At 40.7% G+C, this 24,950-nt stretch overlaps 1 protein-coding gene and 1 pseudogene across 1 annotated transcript; both read right to left on the reverse strand.

Annotated features, from left to right (window-relative positions):
* Positions 1–5,696: 5,696 nt before the first annotated feature.
* On the reverse strand, positions 5,697–5,827 carry LOC142142019 (U2 spliceosomal RNA; annotated as a pseudogene).
* Positions 5,828–10,208: 4,381 nt separating this feature from the next.
* DCDC2B (doublecortin domain containing 2B) lies at positions 10,209–24,720 on the reverse strand. The gene is made up of 11 exons (XM_075197741.1): positions 23,793–24,720; positions 22,846–22,903; positions 21,202–21,266; positions 18,501–18,632; positions 18,283–18,417; positions 18,117–18,156; positions 15,976–16,080; positions 15,760–15,910; positions 15,490–15,590; positions 11,487–11,549; positions 10,209–11,386 (listed from the first exon to the last, which is right to left on the reverse strand). The coding sequence occupies exons 1-11, from the start codon at positions 24,071–24,073 to the stop codon at positions 11,366–11,368; spliced, it is 1,152 nt and encodes a 383-aa protein (XP_075053842.1). The 5' UTR covers positions 24,074–24,720; the 3' UTR covers positions 10,209–11,365.
* Between the last annotated feature and the right edge of the window lie 230 nt (positions 24,721–24,950).

A 24,950-nucleotide genomic window follows, 5' to 3' on the forward strand; every position in this document is an offset into this window, starting at 1 on the left:
GGTGTGGTCGAAAAGATGGAAAAGCTGAACGAATATTTTAAAGAATTGAGGGCTAACATAAATGATGAGAAAAGTTCCACAAACTGGAGAAAAATTACCTGGAATTATTTCAAACATACGAGAAAGTAATGTTAGAATGCAGTAGCCAGGTTAAACATTAAATATGTTAGTGGATTAAGAAGTTCTGCTATTTCTTTGTTTTCTGCATCTATCTTACTGGATATTGTTTCAAAATAAATGCTATTGATAACACCTTTGTGGTTTATTTGGTGCAAGAAAGAAAGATGGACTTCAAATAAAGGGAAAACCAATTACCATGTTTACTACACATCAATGGTCTTTAGGAGACATACAGGGGATGTAGGTGAAAAATTATCCAAGGTGACAAATGCAATACACAACTATGTAATACACAGCTCTGTTCTTTTGGTCTAGACAGGATGGAGACCTGTGTCTAATTATGCAAGGAGACATATGCACTACACAGCTATATTAATTGCTTTCTACTCAGCCATTACTTTATGATAGTTTTATACACACAGAGGTTTTAAACTTTTAATGACCATACAATGTACAATCATTACACATTAATATAAGGCTGCTATGCCATTGTATTTTAAAAATAATTACATATAATACGAAATAAAATACATTGACACATATGACATCAGGAAATAAATGATACTTTAATGAGAATGTGTTTTCACATGTGGTAAGAATATATGTTGCACACACTAGCACACAGGAACACATAAATGTCATGGATCATGAAAAACAGGTATATTATTGCTTCTCCTTTAAAAGCACATTATTCCCATTTGACCAACATTCTGACACCGCACCACGTTGGAGAGGTTGAGACAACATCATAAATCTAAACATGCACACCCAGAAAGGAGACGCTGATTGGGGAACTATCAGCAGTTGGTCGAGCAATTGGTAATTATTTCATACACACTACGGGATCGGAAGGTGGTTGGAACTAGATTTATAGTTCTGCTGAATGAATTCAAACGACGACAAGTACTTTTAGGCTCTGAATGGCTCTTGTTTATCAATATTCTTACACAGAGAAACAGTCACAATGCAACATAGACTGTAAACTTTATAGTTTTTTTTATAATGTGATGTTAATCAGATTTAAATGGGATGGGAACGTGGGGTTTAAGGACACAAAAGTAAATATTTAGTACTCATTTTATGGTAGGAAATGAAATAATTATCAGAAATGGCATTGCAAGAAAAGGAACTTCTTGGGGGTAAATTTATCAAGCAGCGGGATTGAAAAAGGATGTTGCCAATAGCAACCAATCAGATTCTAGGGGGTAAATGTATTAACATGCGGGTTCTTCAACACCCATGAGTTCAGCGTCTTCGGTGATTAAATTTAAAGCGGCGCTGCATTGCCGCTTTAAATTTAATCGCCGAAAACGCTGAACTCGCGGGTGTTGAAGAACCCGCATGTTAATACATTTACCCCCAGCTGTCATTTTGAAGAATGTACTAAATAAATAACTAGAATCTGATTGGTTGCTATAGGCAACATCTCCACTCACAAGTTTTCAGTCTATGTTTCATTGTAACTGTTTCTCTTTGTAAGAATATTGAAAAACATAAGAGCCATTCAGAGCCTAAAATGTCTAGCAATTAAGGGCAATAGTTTGCAGCTAAATACATACCAAGAACATGTATAATGTTAAACCAATCAAATTCTATTATAAAATGAAAGTGTTTGCTATATTCTTTTTAAATATATTTAATTGATTTTTTCAGGCATGTATTAAGGTTGGGAGTACAGAGGAAGCATTTTTTGATTGAAAAAGTAACTTTATTTGTATAAAGTACAAAAAACACAGGTCATACGTTTCATTCAAGTGTACACAGTACACCATAATACATGATCATGCATACATTTTAGTACAATACAGGGCATAAAGTACAAGACATGACATCCTACACTATATACATCAAGTACTGCACTAACCATTCAAACTTTAAACCATTTTACACTGCAATAAAATTACATTGGATGTGAGGGGGAGGTAGGTGAGAGGGGTAGGGTGGGGGAGTCACGAGCAAAAAGTTTTTATTGAGGACAGACACAAAGGGAAGGGTGCATAAATAGACATTACATTCAATAAAACTTCAAGCTGTGAAGGGGAATGGGTTGGAGGGGGTAAGGGGGGAGCACAAACCAAAGTTTTTTATTGAAAATAGACACAATGGGGAGAAGGAGAAGAGGGAGACAACAATCAATCATCGTCTTCATCTTCCTCAGGACTGTCAAGGGTGTAGTCTCTTAGCAGGCTGTGGATCAGCCTGCGACAGTCCTGAATGGTCATCTTCTCCCGCTTCAAAATGAGGCGATTCCTGGCAAGCCACATAGCGTCCTTAAAACAGTTCATAAGGCGCCAGGCCTCCTGGATTGCCCCAACGGTGTGTGTCCCAGGAAATAATCCATAAAATACCGAATGGTATGAAAGGCAAGTCCTGGGCACATTGTCCTTAAGTTCATGTTCCAGGGCATCCAACAATGCCTGTGCAGTGGGGCAGTCCCAAAAGATATGCTGAGCAGTCTCCCTTCTGGTGATACAAAAGGGGCAGTGAACATATCTGCACAGGTTCCGGGAGTGCATGAATGTCCTGAGAGGCAGACCCCCCTGGATAGCCATCCATGCAATGTCTTTACGTCTATTAGTCAACCTCTTAGAGGCCACATTCTCCCAGACATGTTTGGCCGTAGCCACAGGGAGCCCTGGAACAGACTCTATAATGTCCTTTGCTCTGATGATCTTGTGGATAGTTTTTGGCTTCCACAAGTCTGGTTTAAGTCCCTCCAGATGGTGCTCCCTCACAAATTGTCCAACATCCAGGTAAAACCAAGGTGTAGTCCAGTTGTAAGGGAAGGCGCTGTCCCACTTGTCCCAACCAAGGTTCCTCCAAAGAGGCAGAAGGAAAAAACGCCTGATGGACATCACGAAGAGCTCTATACAACAGACAAAAAGAAGAGGTGAAAGAGGGCAGCCTTGTCTGACCCCAGACATGACAAAAAAGGGGTCAATCTTCCAGTCGTTCACCAACACCGAGCTGTAAATATCAAGGTACATCAGGTTAACATAAGAACAAAACATATCACCCAATCCAAACCTGCACAGAACCTTACGCATAAAATCATGAGAAACATCGATCAAAGGCCTTCTCCTGATCAAGACTGACCAGGGCCACGTGTGCATGTCGATATTTGATGTAATGGACCGTGTCCCTCAGCAGCACAAGGCTGTCTGCAATCCTGCGACCAGGAATGCCACAAGTCTGGTCAGGATGAACAATTCACCCAATGACAACCTTTAGCCTGTTGGCTAGTACCTTGGCCAGGATCTTGTAGTCCACGTTCAGGAGGGAGATGGGCCTCCAATTTTTGAGGTCGCATCTCTCTCCTTTGCGCTTATACAAAATCTTGATCAAGCCCTCTCTCAGAGTCAGAGGCATTCTGCCCTCCACCACCATCTCCTCGTACAGCTCTAGCAGGTCCGGGCCAATAAGGTCCCACAGCGCTACATAGAGCTCCGCTGGGAGACCATCACTGCCCGGGGTCCTGCCCGGCCTAAAGGATTTAGCGGCAGAGTGCAGCTCCCTCCTGAAAAGAAAGGTAAACACAGACTGACGTCTAATCTTATCCTTCACACTCCTCACATTAATGGTAAAAAGAGAAAAATTAGCCATTAGTTGGGAGAAAAAAGAAAGTCAGAACAGTCAATACATTAGTTAAACTCCTTGTCCGGTGGGACTTGGTCCGGTCTGCCCGTGTCCCCATGGGGTGGGAGGAGACCTCGCTCTTCAAGTTGGTCGAAGAGGCAGATGTGCGGCAACTGCAGGAATTCCTCCCCTTCCTCCTCCTGCTCGGAATCCAGCAACTCATCCACCATCTCTTCCAGGGCCTCCTCCGCCGGGAGGAGGTCCTCGCCGAGCTCGACCGCTTTTTTCTTTGAAGGGTCAGAGTCGCCAGCTGGGCTGTCTAGCTCTTTCCGCTTCCTCCTTAGCTTGTTCTCTTTACCTGCAGAAACAAAAGGGGGAAAATCTTCCAGGGAAAGGGAGGGAGCTGCAGTAGCAGTGGAGAGGGTTAGTGCTACTACAGGGGAGAGAGGGTGGCGACAGGGGGAGGGGTGAAGGCAGGAAGAGGGCGGGAGGGGGTTGGGGAGGAAGGGGGTGTTTTAACAGCGGGACAGGAGGGAGGTGCTGTCACAACAGGGGTAGGGAGGGAAAGAGGGGGGAGAGAGGGTGGAAGGGGGGTGGGAAGAGAAGGGGTGGAAGAGCTCATACCCACTCGTGGCTGCATTATGGGCTTCTGTTGCTTCCTCTGGGCTGGCTTGGGCTGCAGGGCAGGGGCAGGTCCACCTTCCGACAGTCCATTCCCGGCAGCTGCAGCGTAGGTTCTGGCCCTCTGGGGGCAGTCCCTGTAGATGTGGCTGGCCAGGCCACAGAGGTTGCACAACAGTTTTCTTGGGCAGTCCCTGGTCTCGTGCCCTGCCACCTTGCAGTTCCTGCAGGCTGAGACTTTGCAGCTTCTCGCCATGTGGTCAGCACTTCCTGCAGTTCCTCGGCTGATCGGCATAGTGGAGAAGGCTGGCAGAGCCGCCCAGGGCGAAGCATGATGGCAGGTGTTGGAGACCGTCAGTTGTAGAGTTGTCTTTCCTCAGCCTGATAATGATGGACCACTTGCCTGTTCAGAAACCGTTGGCATCCAGGATCTGCGGCTCAGGAAGGTAGCGATGTCTTTACCAGGGGTGTGAGGATTTCTCATGGAGACCGTGACTCTTCTCTCCTCTCTCTGGATGGGGCAGTTCCCAACGAAGCAGGAGAAGGGAGACTCCGGTCTCGCAGTCTTCACTGCCTCCCAATACCTCTTATAGATGGCAATGGAGGCGAAGGTGATGTACCAGATCCCCTTCAGGTAGTTCTGCATGCTGAGGGTTTCAGCCTTGGAGAAGCCCTGGTCGAGAATCATCTTCTTCCCGAAAGTCTCAGCCGTCATGTCTGGGACTCTTCCGTCCACCTCCTTCAACTTCAGGACGACGGTCTGCCTCATCCAGGGTTCCAGAGTGGGAGTCTTCTGGGGGGTATCCTGGCTGGGCTTCCCTTGTCCAGCAGCAGCAGGGGCAGTGGAGGCAGAGGTTCCAGCCACGGGGAGAGGCTTTGGAGCGGTGGTCTTTCCTCCCTTCTTTCCAGGGGCAGGAGCAGGGGTGGAGGCAGGAGCTGCGGCAGCTGAAGCCATCGTCCTGGCTATTCTTCTTGGGGCAGAGAGGCTGGTCTGGAGGGCGATCTTCCGGGAGGGCAGGAGCAGTGCAGGTATCCTCCCGCTGGGCAGAGAGGAGCAGGGGCTTCCGCTGAAGGGGAGGCGCTTCTTCCGCTGGAGCAGGTCTCGAGGAGAGGAAGGCTTCTTCAGCTGGAGTTGCTCCCGGCGTCTTCTTCCCGGCAGGCAGGGATCAGCAGCGCTTCTTCCCCGGAGTCGATCTTCCTCGCAGTCGTCTTCTTGCTCCTGGCCGGCTTCGTTCGGGTAACACAAGTCTCAAATAGTTCCTCACCAGGGTTAGATTGTGCCATCGATGAGCCCCAAACGGGTTCTGTCCACTGGGTTTTGGGCAGGAGTGAGACAAGTGCACCATGCAGCAGAGTCTACATCAGCCCCCCAGATTTTTTTGGATTGAAAAAGTAACTTTATTTGTATAAAGTACAAAAAACACAGGTCATACGTTTCATTCAAGTGTACACAATACACCGTAATGGGCAGATACTACACTTGATCTTAGCCAAAAGGCCGAGAAGCGATCAGAGGAAGCATTGGGGGACCAGCAGGTAGATACAAAGATCAAACGTATTAGAGAGCAGTACAGTATATTTGTTACACATCAGAATATTTATATAAGAGAACAGAAAAACCTTTTAAGTTGGAGTGAATCAGCATGATGTTTTGATCACACTGCGTGTGCATGTGCTGAATTAGGAGAGGCGGTGGGAATATCAGGGGGCAGAAGAAGGGGAAGGGACAAGTTTGTTATGATGAATAGAGCAGCATCGGAGTCTCTCTGTCCTGGTAAATACCCAGTTTAAGTCACTAGCTGGAATGGGGGGTGGGGCCCTATACAATGCAATCCAAGCTGCCCAAGTGCTTATGGATTTATTAGAGGTGTCACAAATTATGCTTGTGATATGTTCCATATGATAGATTTGCTATATATATGATTGGATCGAGGGTGGCTCTGTGATTTTCCAATTTGCAGCTAATTTGCACTTGTCTGCCTTCAGTATATGCCATATGAACTTTAAAAGTCCATGGTATGAAATGCGCTAGAAAACAGGAAGAGGGGTGGGGGGATTGGTAGATGAACACCCATTATTGTCTTTTGTTACATGGTGTATTTCCTTCCATAATTTTAAGACATTTCACCATATGCAAGACAAAGTGCCATTCCGTACACAACCTTACCAATAAATGTTGAAAAAATTGTGAATATTGCATGTGGCGTATTGGTACTAGATGCCACCTATAGAAGACTTTGTAGGTATTCACACACAATTTTAGCATTTTGGAATATAATCTCGAATTGCTCTCCATTCTTCAGAATTAAGGATGTCCACTACGTCCTCTTTCCGCTTAGATTCATGAGGGTCTTTAGTTGTTTGATAACGTGCATATGATGTTAGGTGGATCTGTGCAAACAGAGACTCCACAGAATCATATAGGTAGAGAGCAGCTTAGCGAGTTCTACTTTAATATCTGCCCATATTGTGCCCAAGAGGGGTGCATGCAGCACACGTATATATTCGAAATGGGCATACGTATTCTAGTTTTCCCACCCAACAATATCATATTAGCGGTTTTAATTTTTTGAGACTCTCTGAAGCACTCATATGCAGTAGCGAACCATTTTTGTTGCGATTATTCACCCGATCCATAATAATAATAATTATTAAAAAAAAAAATAGATTGTCCTAACTAATTAACTATTTTTTTTCTGGATTTGAAGTTTGCTGCATATAGTTCATTATAGTTTCAGGTTAGGTGGGTACCCTGTTATTTAATTTTGAGTGTTTGTCATCAGTAAGCTTTGAGTATCAAGTTGAGATCTCTAACTTGTCAGTATTCGTTCAGTACTTCACCATACTTTTGGAGCTCTCTAAGCAAGTTGGAAAGGGCGATAGGGGTTCTGTAATCATTAATAATACATCATCCATGTAGAAGGCTATTTGAATACTTATGGAGGAGTTTGTTGCATAACGAGCCAGGCCTCTGTCAAATGCCTATCGGGTTCAAGGCCAGCACTATTGCAGGAAGAGCCTGTTTGTTAGCTGCATATACAAGGTCTGTTATTCTCCTACTGCTGCTTAACATTCCATTATGATGCCAACCTGGTCGAATCACCAATGTCAGCCAATTTATCAAAATGTTGCCCTGACTCTTTGATATGTAATATATTATATTACGAACTGCATCTAGGACAGTTGCACACTGATATTAGGGGTTAGGAACTTCTTTTGAAAGACGGTTGACCAATGGAACTACTTTTATGGAATTTACTATTTTCAGTGCACTCTGCTCTTAATTTTTGGCCAAGTAAAGTATAACTTTGTCCCCCTTTTCTTTCTTTGTTGTAACCATGAAGTATTGTGGCTGCTTTGTAAGAATAATTGGTTGACTTGGCCTTATGTTTAAGGTGGGTGTTGCTATAAGGGTGACATTACTGTTTAGCTGTTAGCGGTCAACAATTTTGGTCTCTAATTCAATCATATTTTTTCTGTACCATGGCCAAGCTTATGAATATACCATGAATGGTCACCTTGTGGGCATGTCGTCATACATTGTATATCAAAATATTTTCAATGTTTTCCTTTTTTGAGAAGTGATTCAGGGAGACCGCAGCACAATTTGGTGGGTATTAAAGTCTAATACTACCTCTGTGTGGTCCCCCCAGAAAACAGGGGAGATCCTGATATTCAGCAATTCTTCTGTGGCATTATGATCAACATACAAAAGATCTATGTGCAAATATATGTTGTTCGGAGCAGAGCAATAACTATATTCTGTGGCCGAAGGATGCAGTACCTGCCATAGATGTGTGGTTTTAAGAGTGAAGTAAGTTTACAAGCTGCTCTGGTAAGTTCAGAGTGTGATTTTTAGGGTTAAGGAGTGAACGTGTTTAGAAATAAGTATGGTATTGAAGTCACCACATAGTATAATTTGTCCTTAGGCAATCTGGGATAACTGTTGAAAAAAAAAAAAAATCAGAGATGAAAGCACCACATTGGTGGCATAGACAGACACAAGTGTGATATGGGATGCTCTCATTTTGCCCACTTGGATTATGTACCTTTGTTGAGGGTCTAATATGGTACAGTCTACCAGAAAACTTTTTATAGTACTGCTGTGCATTTTCATTTATAGTTTGCTGATGAGTAGCAATCCTGTTTTGTTTTTTTTCTTGCAAGTCCGAGGTGTGAACATTGAAAGTGTGTTTCTTGAAGAAGTACCAAGTTTGCATCGTGTGCCTTAAAGTATTTTATTGTATTGTATTATAGGGTATGGCTTGTTGTAGGGTACAGTTGTTAAGAGAGTTTTGGCCTTTCACATTTAATGATAGAATTGTTAAGCTACATGGAGTGGGGATATACTATAAAAGTTGATGGACACAAAAAAAAAAGTTGCATTATAGGTTTTCCAAACATCTCACGAAGTTGTTTTAGAGCAGGGGTCAGGGAACTTTTTTACCTTTTATCCCCAAATATATTTAGATACGCCGACGTTGCCCCCTTAATTTGAAAGGAAGGAAATCATATATTATTAATTATTGGAATTCAAAATTTATTTGATAACTTCCACTTCAAAACTTCAGGTTTTGGAGAAATGATGTTGCTTCATTTGTGATATGAGAGCATCAATATTGGGGCATTTTGATGTCAGAGCAATTTGGATACAGTCTTCAGCATCCAATCAATTTCTCTGCTTTGTTTTTATGTTCGTTAGAGTGGAAAATCCTTGTTCACAAAGGTAGGTTGTTGCAAAAGGCAGTCTCCTCATGTGCAGTTTTGAATGCCTTTGCAGCTGTTGACATCCAAATATATGACAGATCTGCTTTGTTTTCAAATGCAATACGTGCTTCATTATTGCATCGAAGCTCAAGAAGTGCCTCTGCCAACCCTTGAGGCTCTTCTGGTACAACAGCAATTTCACATTTAAAGGGATCTACAATCCAACTGACAGCATGCGAATCGGCAGCATTACCCACAGGAATTTAATTTTTACCCCATTTGGGGTAATTTACCGCTGTTCCCTGACCACTGTTTTAGGGTATGTAATGCACTTGATGACACTTTCCACTCAAATAATACTCTAGAGCAGAAAACTGCAGAGGAAAAAGCACAGCATAGAGATCTACTGTGCTTTGCAAAGAATAAAACAAGACATAATTTCCATTAACTTGTGTGTCCAAAGCACATTAAAAAGACACAACAGAACTGGCAATCATAAATGGAGTACAGTAATGATGTGTTCACGAGGGTGCGTTACTCCCGTTAGCAATGCAACGTTAGACTTCGACGTATCCTTAGACACACCATCTAGGAGGCTTGGTGTAAATATATGCAGTGATGATGACAGCAGCACAATCTTGCCACCTCGTACCTTTCCAGCTGATAGTACTTTATTCACCAACGTTGCGGCTAAATTATGTCAAGCAATGGCTGATTATTCACATTACGTATTTGTCAATTACCTATGTTTCCCATTGGATTTTGAAGGGGGCAAACAACGGGTGTGGGGGGTTTTGTATTTCACTGCATCTTATAAGGTAAATGTGACTTTCAAATTCTCTTTTATGTATATGACACTTCATTACATTGTTATATTGTGTACAGACAGGGTAATGTGACTTTTGCATTTACTATTAATACATTAAAGCTGCACTTGCGCTTCCCAAACGCGGGCTGGGAGAGGGATGGCCGGGGGGCACACAGGCGGCCGCATCATATGACAGGGGATGCAGCCGCGGGGGGGAGAAACTATGTTTTTTGCATCCGAGGGGCGGCCGGCCGGCCTACCCCCCGGCCCTAATAGCCGTCTGACCCAGCGGCCCGGGGGGCCGTTGCCCCCCTGCCTAGCCCGCCCCTGTCGCTACCATTAGGTGTAAGTATACCCATTTGTATCCTTTCTCTCGGTTATTTACATACAGAGTTAACATAAATAAACATCAGCCTTTCTGCACAACAACTAGCAATCTTACTTTTCACCTATGTGCAATCCATGTGAGGGCCTGTGCTTTGTTATTAAATAACGAACAAAAAAAAAAAGTTACATTTTATTTTTTCATGTTATTTATTAAAAGTAAAAATCTTTTACAAAGTCAGCCAAATGACAATCTGCATGGTCAAATATGTAATATTGAGCATTTTGGAATAATAAAGGACAGGTTAAGCTGGTCAGACATGTGCCTTTCATAGCAATATCTCTGCAATATATTATAATGTCAGATATGGGGCAGCACAGTGGCCTAGTGGTTAGCACTTCTGCCTCACAGCGCTGGGTTCACGAGTTCGATTCCCAACCATGGCCTTATCTGTGTGGATTTTGTATGTTCTCCCTGTGTTTGCGTGGGTTTCCTCCGGGTGCTCCGGTTTCCTCCCACACTCCAAAAATATACTAGTAGGTTAATTGGCTGCTATCAAAAATTGACCCCAGTTTCTCCCTGTCTGTCTGTGTCTGTGTGTGTGTCTATATTAGGGAATTTAGACTGTAAGCTCCAATGGGGCTGGGACTGATGTGAATGAGTTCTCTGTACAGCGCTACGGAATTAGTGGCGCGATATAAATAAATGATGATGATGATATGTATAGTATCCAAAATACTTGAATAAAGCTTGCCACAAATTAAGGTCTGGAAGTTTGGCTAAATTCATGTCCAATTGGACACACGCATTGAATAAAACCCAATTCTCAACATTTTCAGCCGGGAGGAATTAAAATCATGACAGATTTAAATAATTTACAGGCCACCTTTGGTCAGTGGGCAACCCACATGCAGCAATTAAGGGCCCATTTGCTACAGACAAGATCACTGACAAGATTGCCAGGTACAGCCAGTTTGAGGGAACAAAAAGTGTAAGAAAAAAAAAAATTAGGAAAAATAACAGAAGTGGTATTAAGAGGCTATTCTATGGGTTCTGGCTCTCATGGAAAATATGGATGAAGATGAGAGGGTTTCATAAGACGTCATAAAAGTATACTTGAGTGAGTAACGACCATAGTTTGGAGTCATTATAGGAACTGCGCATGTTACATCTTCCTTTTGTCTTTACAGTGGAGATAGTGAACATCACTAAGTTTCAGACTTCAAGTCCTAGAGAGGAGACAGGAATGTTAGGAGCAGCCTGAACACATAGAACTTCATGCATGTGCACAATGAATGATCAATCTAAAGTTGGTTAATCAGCTCATACCTTTTTGTAATGTCCTTTTTTCTTCATATTGACATTTTCCTCCTGCACAATCTCTGCTTCTCTCTGTAGATGTGAAAATTAAAAATTATTTTACACGTTTTTCCAAATTATTCTTATCTTATTTAATGTCATTCCATTTCAGTTCAAAAGCAGACATAATGAAGCTTGCATTTCCATATGTTGGATCTAGCACAAATTACCTAAGATTAATAGACACATATTCCTTAGAACTACCATAATAATGAATTAAACACACATGACATGAAAGAAAGTAAGAAAAGCACCCAAGACAGGAGATGGGGTCAGACAGGCCAGAAGCCCATGTTACAAGGAAACAAGACAGATAAAGGAATAAAAATACATAATATTATAGATTATATAAGATTACTGTGATAATTTCCTGACATTATTTTGTAATAATACATGTATAGACATAACTACTATGTGTCTTGTATAAATAGGATAAAGAGAGAGTACTTATTTGCAATTTGAAATATTCTTAACAAATCCAGTAGTTTGTACTTTATCCCTTCTATAGCTGGTTAGTGATGATGTTAATACTCTACATTAGGGAGTTCCTAACCTATGGGTTTAGACTCAAAACACTGGTCATCAAACCATTTAGGGTGGGTCCCTACTATCCTCAGTAATAATGTCTAATAATTAAATAATAAATAAATTATTTCTTAGGTTAGCTATACTATCCTTTAATATGATTTTAACAATAAAATACATTACTTACATTTGTTGACAACACTAATTAAAAAGAAATCCATTAGTAATAACTAAAGGATGACCATTGCTATAAATAACCTCAGAACCCAGTATATAACACTCAGCCTGCAGCCTTGTACTTTTGTATAACCAGAGAACGCCTTCCAGACTTTCAATATGCTTAAATACAATACACTCTAGGGGCTAGATTTACTAAAGGGCGATTTGCTCAAACTGCCACTTTTTGGCTATTTTTCTGGCGGTTTTGAAACCGCCGGATTTACTTAAGTCCAATCCGCCGTTAAAACGTCCAGAATTTTTTTTTTTTTTTTTTTTAAAACCACCACTTTACAACCCGCCATCCTGATGTTTTATTTCTTTTTCAATAATAATTTTTATTTAAGTTCTTTATAGTTACAGGGTAAACATACACAAAATCAAAACAAACCAATACAGTAAAGGGGTAAATGGGATAAAAGAGGGAAAAGAAAGGGAGAGCAATACATTATAATAGGCAGTGAAAATATACAAAATCCTCTCAAAATATTTACAATCACTATAGCTAAACTAGAGACAATACACTCTAGTAATTACAGTGGAGGAGATAGAGGAAAAGGGGGACTCTCTAAATGCGGTAGGGTTTGAGTTTTAAAGACAAATTAAGTCCAAGCTAACCATTTACTATGCGGAGAGGAAGCAGAAGAAGTGTATGGCACTCCCATACTTTCCATATCACAACTTAACTGAACCTTGGAGTTTATCTTATCTATCGGTGGAAGGGTGGGGGATTTACACTCTTCAGCAATTACCGCTAGAGTCGCTAGGAAAATGTGACCAATGACATAACGGTCACCCAGCAGGGCTTGAGAGGAAAAGAGTGTAAGAGCGCCACTTCTGGAGTGTTAGGAATTGCAGAATGGGTAACCTTAGAAATTAAATTAAAAACCTCTGCCCAAAAGGTACGGGCCACCGGACAGGTCCAAAAGATATGAAAAATGTCGCCTATCTCTCCACACCCACGCCAACAAGCCCTGGACTGGGACGCCCAAATCCTGTGGAGTTTATCCGGAGACATATAAAGTCTATGAAGTTTGTATAACATCTCCGTGTGATTCAAGCATTTCAACATCTTATGGGCATTATGGTAGCTAGTGTCCCATTGATTTGGTTCAAATATCCTGCCAAGATCTCTCTCCCAAAGTAGTTGAGAGGAGGCCTTAACCGGTTGACTATGAACTTTAAGATGGGAGTACCAGAAGGAGATGGCCGCCTTGTTAGTTCCAGAGGTTAATCTGGCAAGGAAAAGAGCTGGAGGTTGTTGTAGAGCAAGACGACACTTGCTAAGGGAAGTTAAACAATGCCGTATCTGAAAACTCTTGATTAGGAATCTGGAATTGCTCTCTTAAATCAGAAAAGGGCAATATGGACAAATTAGAGAGGCTAGTTTTAATGCTGGTAATGCCCCTAACATGCCACGACGACAGGTTTAGATTTGGTATAAGGTTAGCTAACGCAGGGAGAGAAAGATTGGTAGTGGGGAGAGTGACCACATTAGATACCCTTAAAAACGTGTCCCAAGTTACTAGAGCATCTCGAGAGAGACGGGGGAGGTCTGTGTGCGTGGGTTTACAAGGTTTAGGGATCCAGAGAGAATGGAAATAAAGTATTGAGACCTCTTTCCAAATCAACCCAAGGTTTAGAAGAACTCGGGAGGGACCAGACCCATAACTGGGCTAAAATGGCCGCTTCCTGATATTTGATTAAATCTGGTAGGGCTAACCCTCCTGTCTTTTTGGTCGAGACATAATCAAATGGGCTAATTTAGGTGGTTTACCCTTCCAAACATAAAAAGTGAGTATGTATCGTAACCTATCAATATAGAACTTGGGCAGAATAAAAGGTAACGTCCGAAATAGGTACGTCATTTTGGGTAGGAGAGATATTTTAAACAGTGCAATTCTACCTAGCCAGGAGACCTTGGCTAGCATCCAATTGAGTCCGCCATCCTGATTTTAACAATGATGAACATACAAACAGCCGTATTTACCAAGTTGGGGTTTTCAAAACCGCAGCAAAACAGCCAAACGGCCAAAATGAAAGAGGTGGTTGTGAGTGGCGAGATTGCTCAAACTGCTGCTGTTTGAAGTATTTTGCCATTCAGAACATAAGAGAAAGCACCATTGACATTTAAATTATTTGGGCAATCATTATTTATTGATTAAGGGGCAAAATTAATTTAATATTAAGTTATCAGGGTATTTTGTTTTATATTTTTTAAGGGGACACTATTCTAGCATTATATTATGTGGGAAATGTGAATATATAATAATATTGACTGATTGTTAATGGTGGATATAATTATTTATGTTGCAGAATTTGGCATTACATAGTGCCCAAATAATATAATAATTAAATAATTTTGTCCCCCTTAATATAATGATTTTTTTCCCCCCCATAAGTTAATATGAAATACATTTTCCCCTTAATCAATAAATAATGATTGCCCAAATAAATTAAATGTCAATAGTGCTTTCTCTTATGTTCTGAATGGCAAAATATTTAAAAACAGCATGTTTGAGCTATCAAGCCATTCTGAAGCAGGTATTAAAACTGTCCTGTCCTGTCTTTTGGATGGCGGTTTTGATAAAACTGCCTACGGTTTAGCTTTTTCAATCCGCCATCCATCGCCATTCATTTTAAAATGAAGCCTCAAACCGCCCTATAGTAAATGAGGCAGTTTGAAACAGCCATCCATCGCCGGCGGTTTAGTGGTCCAAACTGCCACCAACTCGATTCTTAGTAAATCTAGTCCTAGGCCTACATTATGCTATAAATACTGAACAGCATATCATCATCATCATTTATTTATACAGCACCACTAATTCCGCAGTGCTGTACAGAGAACTCACTCACATCAGTCCCTGCTCCATTGGGGCTTACAGTCTAAATTCCCCAACATACACACACAGACTAGGGTCAATTTGTTAGCAGCCAATTAACCTACTAATATGTTTCTGGAGTGTGGGAGGAAACCGGAGCACCCGGAGGAAACTGACGCAAACACAGGGAGAACATACAAACTCCTCCCAGATAAGTCCATGGTCGGGAATTGAACTCATGACCCCAGTGCTGTGAGGCAGAAGTGCTAACAACTTAGCAATCGTGCTGCCATAGCATATACACAACTTTGCATATTCAACATCCACATGTGCAATGTAAACAATGAAGAATACAAAGTAGGTAACAGTGTGAAAGAAATGACTTCATAAATAATATTAGCCACAAGTACCTGATCCACCGGGACCTCTACACGTGTTTGTTCATCTTCCTTCACTTCTTGGGCATCAACTAGCTCATGTCGAGTTTCTTTGACTTTGAATACTCCCCCTTCTTATGATAAAAGAATTGGCATCAGTTTAAGTTGAACAACATCAACACACAAACTTTGCCTTTACCCACTTACAATGTAAAATACAATAAAAAAAGTCCCTATGTCAGGGCTATAATGTACGGTTTAACATGACTGACACAGTAAAGAGTAACTGGGTAAAGTCCTTACCCCTGGTATCTTCCTGGTTGAGTCTTTGTTTCCGAGTTGGACGTACCCTCACTGGTTTGGCATAGAATACAGAATCCTCCTCTTTGGTTGGGTGTTTGTCACTAGAAAAATTCAGAGCTGCACCTGTGGAATGAACCCTACGACTATCGCCCTAAGAGAAAAAGAACATGGGTAAAGCACTACAGCAATTCAAAGGCTCATACAAATTCAATACACTTTACACTTCAAACCCCTAAAACGAAGTTTACTTGCCTGAGTTGGAGAGTCATTAAGAGCAGAGTCACTGACTCCATCTTGTGATAAACTATGTACCTTACCAGTCTAAGAATAAGAGAACATAACATAAATGGGTTTTTATCATGCATATGCTTATTATAATTCAGAGAAAAATACTAAAACAAGCAAATGTGGCATTTTTACAACTAGGACACATTAGCAAACTTGTTCCCCGTTTAAGTACACTGTGATCTTAAATCAGGAAACAATGACACTACAGTCATGGCCAAAAGTTTTGAGAATGACACAAATATTATTTTTCACAAAGTCTGCTGTCTCAGTTTTTATGATGGCAATTTGCATATACTCCAGAATGTCATGAAGAGTGATCAGATGAATTGCAATTCATTTCAAAGTCCCTCATTGCCATGACAATGAACTTTATCCCAAAAACGTTTACACTGCATTTCAGCCCTGCCACAAAAGCACCAGGTAGTGATTCTCTCGTTAACACATGTGAGTGTGACAAGGCTGGAGATCACTCTGTCATGCTGATTGAGTTAGAATTACAGACTGAAAGCTTTAAAAGGAGGGTGGTGCTTGAAATCCTTGTTCTTCCTCTGTTAACCATGGTTACCTACAAGGAAACATGCGCAGTCATCATTGCTTTGCACAAAAAGGGCTTCATAGGCAAGAATTTTGCTCCTAGTATGATTGCATCTAAATAAACCATTTATTGGATCATCAAGAACTTCAGGGTTAGAGGTTCAATAGTTGTGAAGAAGGCTTCAGGATGCCCAAAAACCTCCAGGAAGCTCCAGGACAGTCTCCTAAAGTTGATTTAGCTGCAGGATTCGAGGCACCACCAGTGCAGAGCTTACTCAGGAATGGCAGCAGGCAGGTGTGAGTGCATCTGCACGCACAGTCAGGCGAAGAGTTTTGGAGGATGGCCTAGTGTCAAGAAGGCCAGCAAAGAAGCCACTTCTCTCCAGGAAAAACATCAGGGACAGGCTGATATTCTGCAAAATGTACAGGGATTGGACTGCTGAGGACTGGGGTAAAGTAATTATCTCTGATGAATCCCCTTTCAGATTGTTTGGGACATCTGGAAAAACACTTGTCCGGAAAAGAAAAGGCGAGCACTACCATCAGTCCTGTGTCATGCCAACAGTAAAGCATCCTGAGACCATTCATGTGTAGGGATTCTTCTCAGCCAAGGGAGTGGCCTCAATCACAATTTTACCTAAGAACACAGCCATGAATAAAGAATGGTACCAAAACATCCTCCAAAAGCAACTTCTCCCAACCATCCAAGAACAATTTGGTGACAAACAATGCCTTTTTCAGCATGATGGAGCACCTTGCCATAAGGCAAAAGTTATAACTAAGTGGCTCGGGGATCAAAACAGAGAAATTTTGGGTCCATGGCCAGGAAACTCCCCAGAACTTGTGGTCAATCCTCAAGAGGTGGGTGGACAAACAAAAACCCACAAATTCTGACAAACTCCAAGCACTGATTAGGCAAGAATGGGCGTCCATCAGTCTGTATGTGACCCAGAAGTTGATTGACAGCATGCCAGGGCAAATTGCAGAGTTCTTCAAAACGAAGGGTCAACACTGCAAATATTGACTCTTTGCATAAACTTAATGTAATTGTCAATAAAAGCCTTTGACACTAATGAAATGCTGGTAATTTTACTTCAATATACCATAGCAACATCTGACAAAAAGGTCTAAAAACACTGAAGCAGCAAATTTTGTGAAAACCAATACTTGTGTCATTCTTCAAACTTTTGGCCATGACTGTACATATTGCTACAAAGAAACTGCAGGTTTTCCGCGAAATGGTTGAGTTTTAAGACAGCATAATAAGGCTCATTTAAGGATTACATGAAAACTCAATCTAAATATAAAGAAATGGTTATCAACAGCAAATTAAATTGCCAAAATAAGAGGCCACAATCACAGACAAGGAGGATTGTGACAAACAAATCATTTTAATACATTTCAGGCACACTGCAACCCAAAACCACCAACACAAAAGCAATAAACATCCTGGCCGGCCACGTACACAAGTCACAGAAATGAGGCTCCATACATCGTGCCATATACAGATCATCTTCAAAAAGACATCTGCTTACCACAACTTTCGGATTCCTGCGCTTAACGCCAGGGTGATTCCTACAGTAGACAGAAGGCTCAGGTTAAACAAATAAAAAATGAAAAGTGATAAATATGCTTATTATAAAACATAACAGGAAGGAAAGATTTGGAGAGAAATATGCAGAAATAGTTCAAGTGCTGTACTTGTTTCCTCCAGGTGGAGTGAGAAGTTCTTCATATGGGAGGCATTTATATTTCTCTGATCCAACAGCAACATAATATTCACCAGACACCAGCTCAGCTCCACATGAGATAGAGACTCCATCTAAAGTGCAGAGCCTGGGGACAGAGTTAGATGCACCCAAGAGATCAGAACACATACAGAACACACAACCCTATTTATGCCCACATACTGCACTTACTTCCTAACAGCTCCAGTGTACAGGTTGGCCTTCTCCGTTAGCAGGGTAAGGACCAGCTCCCACTCCTTCAGGATGCCTGAGGGTATAACAACCCGGATAGGTGGGGTCATAAGATCTCCATTACGGAAAACACTGTCAAAAGAGTATGCCAGTTAATAAGCTATGGGGCATATGAGAAAACAATAGTGAGGATGGAAAATGATCAGAAGAGACAAATAATGCATAATCAAACAGCAATCTCACATTGTACCATTATCATTATCAACTCATAGGCCTATCAATTTCCAGCAGTAGAAGATGTGAGGATTACATGAGAAATCCAAGTAATGGCAAATTCATACTCCCATTTTCTCTTATTTGTTTCTGCTACTATAAAGCCACTAAATTAAGAGCGAGTTGGGATAAAACACAACTAAATCATAAACACAAATAACCCCCAGTGTACAGTAAAAGCTTATCTGTAGGGAATTCTCACCATCAAAGCCACCATTTCATATCTTGTATTGATGAAAGCTAATCAACTGCAAACAGGTCTGCAAGTTGAAAATATGCCTCCAGATATGAACGTACCTGTGTTTCAGCTATCAACCAGCATTTTCTGTATATAATTGGCCAGAAAGGACATATATCCATTTGCCTCTTTCTATCCTCTTGAGAACTAAACACTTAATTTGGGAATTTTGTAAGGCATTCTTTTTTGTAAGAAAGTATTTACTGTATCTTAGGCACCGTAGAGGGTTTTTTGGTCTTTTAAAGCACCTCACCTTAATATCAATGGTCACTATTGTATGGAATCACTACAGTGTTCTCCCCAGAAAATTTTGCCAGCCAGGTGGCATTAAGAACTAGCCGGGTAAAGACAGTTGTAATACTTTGTAATAATATGGAAAAGTTTTGGAGGTTATTGTCCACACCTGCCAGGACTGGTCAGACTGGTGGCCAGTGGTCTAACACACACACTGCTGGCTGTAGTGCTCACATAGTGCGTATTATTATAGGAAAAAACAATGGTTTATTCTATTATACTAGGATTGTGTTGCGCTCCAAGAGCCAGATGGCAAGTAAAAATAGCTGGGTGGAACACCCAGGAAATAGGTGCTGGGGAGAACACTGCACTACAAGTCCTACATTGTAGACACCAGTTGCCCATACCTTGCACAGATGAGCGCTATTAAGTTAGTCAAAAGGCCGGTAAGCATACAGTTGTTTCTAAGATCGAGTGTAGATCTGTCTGTATGTAGAGGGGTTTAAAAGGCACCCCCTGCAGGTGAAGCAGCATCACTTGGACCTCTGACCAGGGTTTGATGTGCTGAAGGCATCCCATGGTATCTGACCTTCTGGATGTGAATCATCGTCACATGGTAGAAAGCATAATACCTAATCATGTGGTATACATACACAAACAGCATCTATTGCCACAAAGCGCAACACTTTTCCATTGATCTGTTTTTAAGACAGATATATATATATATATCTATATCCAGCCAAAAAAGGTTTGATCTTAAAAGGCGCTTATTGAAATAATTGACACCATGTTTAAATCACTCTACTTGTTTTGCTTGCCGTTTATCACATATTTGTTTTTGATAGGGTAGGAGATCAGCCCTTATGGGTCCCTCTATCTATAGCAACCAATCAGATTCTAGCTTTCATTTATTTAGTACCTTCTACAAAATAACAGCTAGAATCTGATTGGTTGCTATAGGCAACATCCCCACTTTTTCAAACCCGCAGCTTAGTAAATCTAGCCCTAAGTGTCCTTGTTTCTCCAGGACTAAAAGGAGTCTTTCTACATTTGGAGGGGGTCTAAAGAACCTAAAAAAATCCTGGGCCTGTCATGTAGGGACACAACTTGCATGCAAGTTGCATTTTAAAAAAGAACACAGAACTTGAGCACAGTTCCGACCATATTCAGATCTCAAGATGCGTTTTGATTTGAATCTGGGAGTAAGTATGCCTTGCCTAAACAGACAAACTGAACAGACTGCAGTATACACACAATAGTATGTGCAGCATTATATTATCAAATAAATGAACAACTATTAACAGTGTGAACATTAAAACTAATATGAATAATGAATTTTCAAAGAATTATTTTTTTCACATTCAATGCATAAATTGTAAGATACTTGCAAAATATACAGTACATCTTACTTGCATACACATGTTCTGTGCTAGCTAGCTGCATGCACATGTGTAGTTAAAAAAAAAGAACTATGCTGTTGTCAGCCATCAGAGGGAGGAGACAGACGTTGAGCAGGAGAGGGGGAGGGGTGAGACAGTTGAGTGGGGGAGGGCCAAGGGCGAAACGACATGCGAAAGGGGGCGAGACGTTGAGCAATAGAGGGGGAGGAGGGCGAGACATCGAGTGAGAGATGCAGACAGACAGAGATACAGCGAGAGACAGGTTAAGAGAGAGAGCACAAGAGACGTAAGAGACATTGTTTATAACAAACAAAACCGGTTGTCAGGAGAAGAAACTAAAAATGTCCGCAACAGCCCGTAGCAGTAAAAGACGACGACTAAATCCAACTTTATAGCTAAAACATGTAAATATTTCAGTCTCAAAACTGCACTGGTGCTAATGAAGTTACATCTACTGCACCTATGAATTACAGTACTAAAATTTCTCTAAATAAATGCCAAGCCTTATTTCTTGAAACTTTGCCACACCAGTTGATATAGATGAGTCAATACTCACTGAATGATACAAGGAAGGCGATATTCCTCCCTCCAACGGCCTGTGACTTTCAGCTTGTGAGAAACCTAGAGACATCAAGATAAAGGTGAGAATATATCGCTGCCAAAATTAAATTATACTGTAGTATATTAGGTTCATGCTCTTCCTGAATTCACATCCGAACACCATGACACCAGTTTAACACACATCCTGGTGACCTAATTCACACGCCTCTCCCTGCTGAACTTGTGATTCACTGAAGCAGAGAAAACCAACCCTGCACTGCAAATGGTTTAGAATGTGGAAAACTCCTAAAAGCATTTGAGAATGTGGTAGATTCTTGAAATTTTTTCCCAGTTCTGTGAAAGACAAATAGGTCCTTATCAAGCAAAAAAGGTTGTGTAAAATACACCAAGCTGTGTAGAATTATAGTTTACATAAACCACTCATATTAACACACTATAGTTACCAAATAGTAAATTTGATAGCAATATTACGGATACAACTGATACCCGTCTGCCAATAAAGAATAACAGTATAGTAATAAAAAGTGCTGAAATTTAGCAAGACTGAAAGTCAGAGCCATGGATATAATTTTTTCAAATCCAAACTCCTTTTGTCCCATGACTCCTCTAGATATCCCTCCACAACCAGTTACCACTCCCCCTCCCCCACTTCTCTTCTATCGCTTGCTCTGCTTTCTTTTTCTTTTATTGACAGTTTTCCACACCGCCTTCTAATCTATCTTGCCTACTTTTCTCTGACTGGCCTCTCTTTTCTGTTTCTTCTCTCTTTTTATCTTTATAGTAAAATTTTGGTCAATATCATGATTCTTCTCTTTATAATATGCACTGATTGTATTAGTCCCTGAATATGTATAACTCGATTGTAACGGATTTTGTCTTGGACTGATGCTCATTATTGACCTTTTCAAAAATAAAACTTTAAAAAAAAAAAAAAAAAGAAATTTAGCAAGACTTAACAAGAGACACGAAGGGCCAAATTCACAAATGTGCAGTTAGGTCAAAAACAGTGTTAACAACAAACTTTCTTAACTCCATAATCACAAGCCATTTTTATCACCTATAAAATCAAAATGATAAATGTGATCTGTGATCTGAAAACAGAAATAGACCAGTTACGTTTAATGGCAAAATTCAAGAACATAGTGTTAAAACAGATTAGAATGTTAAATCCATATAATCAATGCTAGATTGTTCAATTTTTGTGAATTGAAAACTTCTCTAAAAACGTAACTCCAACAAAAACTGAAAATTCCTTTTTGAGAATATAATATGACAAAGAAATTAAGCCCGATTAATTACAAACTATCCAGTGGGTCGTCCAAAGTCTGGCACTAACCTAAAGCTGCTCTGCTGGCACCGGATGACAGACAGTTTTTGTTGATTATCAACATGCTGTCTGTATGAAAAGTCTGTTAGTTAGAAAGAGCTAGGAGAGACCTATGATGTCTGCCACTGTCTGCTGACCTGTCATTTTGCATTGTAGCAACGTGTTGCATGCTGGCAGCACAGTGGGAACGCCAGACCACAGGTAAATAATCATCTGTAATTGGGTTAAATTGATAAAATTCCACCTAAAATTGGATTATCAGTTAAGGGTTCGAATTGGCCCTTATTAAAGTAGTGTCTTTTATGAACTTACCTGTCGGATGTCTTTATCTTTAGCAGCCACAGGTAGCTTAACCTTAGTGTGAAGGTAACTGTGTCAAAACATTAAATAAGCAAAGTCAGATATGCAGGGCTCTACACCATAAAGTACACTGGTAGCAATTTCCATTCAGAGAACTAACTTTATCACGAACGATTAGTTCATCTCAATGTCAAATAAGAGAAAGTCTAGAAATCATCAATGTTGTAAAACATGAGAAAGCTTTATCTGTTGCCATCTGCTTGCTACAACTAAGCATACAAAATGTACACTATATGTCATGGGTAACAAGTACATCCAAAACATTTATAAGAGGAAAAAAGAAAAATTACTATAAAACCTCATTTTGAAAACCAAAAAAATCGTATAGGACAATTTCTTGCATAAATTCAGAGCATTCTAGTGTGTGATCTATAGAATGTTATTGCTTATGCATTCTACTATTTTCCACAATACACTATCAATGATACTATTGTGTACATATAGAAGTTTTGTTTTTTATTTACATAGGATTACAGAACAGTAACAGCCCTCAATCCATGAATATACACATCCAGCACAGGGACACCTGTATTTCTTATCCTCTTTAATAAAAGGTATCCAATCTCTTAAACAGAAACCCATTATCCAGAACAATTTAAAAACAGATGGAAATCACAGGGCAGTGTGGGGAACAACAGGGGTCATTTTTAACTTTGTTAAGTAGATTTTAGGCATGGTACTCCAAATCACAGAACAATCCCAAGTCCCAAGCAGACACCACAGACATGTGTTTTAAAGAAAAAATATATAGCCATATACACATGTAATGTATGTCTGCCTACATTTAATATATTGAAGAAAATATAAATTACACACACACACACATTATATATATATAACAAAAACATACATATTTGATATAAAGCGACAATTACACATAAAGTATCACAAATACTCACTCAAGATTTCTGAATTTCTCTGTCCCTGCAGCCACATATTGACCCTTATTAAGCAGGTCACTGAGCTGTGTCACACGGTGGCCATTGCGTGGGGTGTAGATATTGCGCACGGCGGTTGAAGCTTGGATGCAAGCGGTCACCTCGTTCAAGAAAGCCTCAAATGTCACAAATTGCCTTTCGTTGACTACCATCCGGCGCCCATTGTGGAAATGGTCACCATTCCTAAACATCAGCACATTTTTGCCATGTGGGACCAACACTACCCCTGTAGTGGAGCTCATCTTCCAGAAATGATTATTTTATTTTAAAAAACAAAATAAAAAGGTAACAGCAACCTTGTCACCCTTAAATCTGCTCCTTATGTAGCCCAATTACAACAAACATATCACAGTGCTATTCCTGCATAAAGCACACACAGTTCCACTCACAGCTCTGCGCCCTCCCTTTCTGTCATTCAGTTTCCGTGACTCTTTGCTGTTGCCAGGTGACAATAGCTGGTAACCACCATGTGTAGGAGAGCAGAGTGCTCGGTAACAAGAGACACGCCCCCTAGAGAAGAATAGCAGCTCCTTGTACTAATCATGCATACCTATACCTGACAATAACTGACACTGGATTTTCACTAATTCACAACGGCTCACAAACAATAGTGATCATTATTTCATCTGGTTCAGTTTCCTAGTTCAACATGACATGATCTTACCACAATTCTATTATACACTTATTATCATGAGCAAAGCTTATATCACGCAGGATATTCAAAGACACAGAATTTAATACATTTAGGGGGGTGATTCAATTCCTCACATTGTTCTACAACACGAGGGGGTAAATGTATCAAGCTGAGAGTTTTCCGGCGGGTTTGAAAAGTGGAGCTGTTGCCTATAGCAACCAATCAGATTCTAGCTATCATTTTGTAGAATGTACTAAATAAATGATAGCTAGAATTTGATTGGTTTTTCAAACCCGCCGGAAACCATTAGTACGGTGATTTCAACGCTCATTTTTGCTCACAACTCCCGAAGCCGCGAGTAGACATCAGTGTTAAAATTACCGCACCAGCAATAATAATGCGCACCTCGCGTTGTTCTAAATAACGCAGGGAATTGAATCTACCCCCTAGAATGAAACACAAAAACTGGGCAGTTACTAAATGGA

This window comes from Mixophyes fleayi, chromosome 2, assembly GCF_038048845.1.
Source record: "Mixophyes fleayi isolate aMixFle1 chromosome 2, aMixFle1.hap1, whole genome shotgun sequence".
NCBI classification, from domain to species: domain Eukaryota; kingdom Metazoa; phylum Chordata; class Amphibia; order Anura; family Limnodynastidae; genus Mixophyes; species Mixophyes fleayi.

Coding starts and splice junctions, on each gene's coding strand:
- DCDC2B (XM_075197741.1), bottom strand. CDS start 24,073: ATGAGCTCCACTACAGGGGTAGTGTTGGTCCCACATGGCAAAAATGTG. Junction 21,267..22,845: donor AAGATAAAGACATCCGACAG/GTAAGTTCATAA, acceptor TGATGTCTCTAG/GTTTCTCACAAGCTGAAAGT. Junction 15,591..15,759: donor CAACCAGGAAGATACCAGGG/GTAAGGACTTTA, acceptor TTTTATCATAAG/AAGGGGGAGTATTCAAAGTC.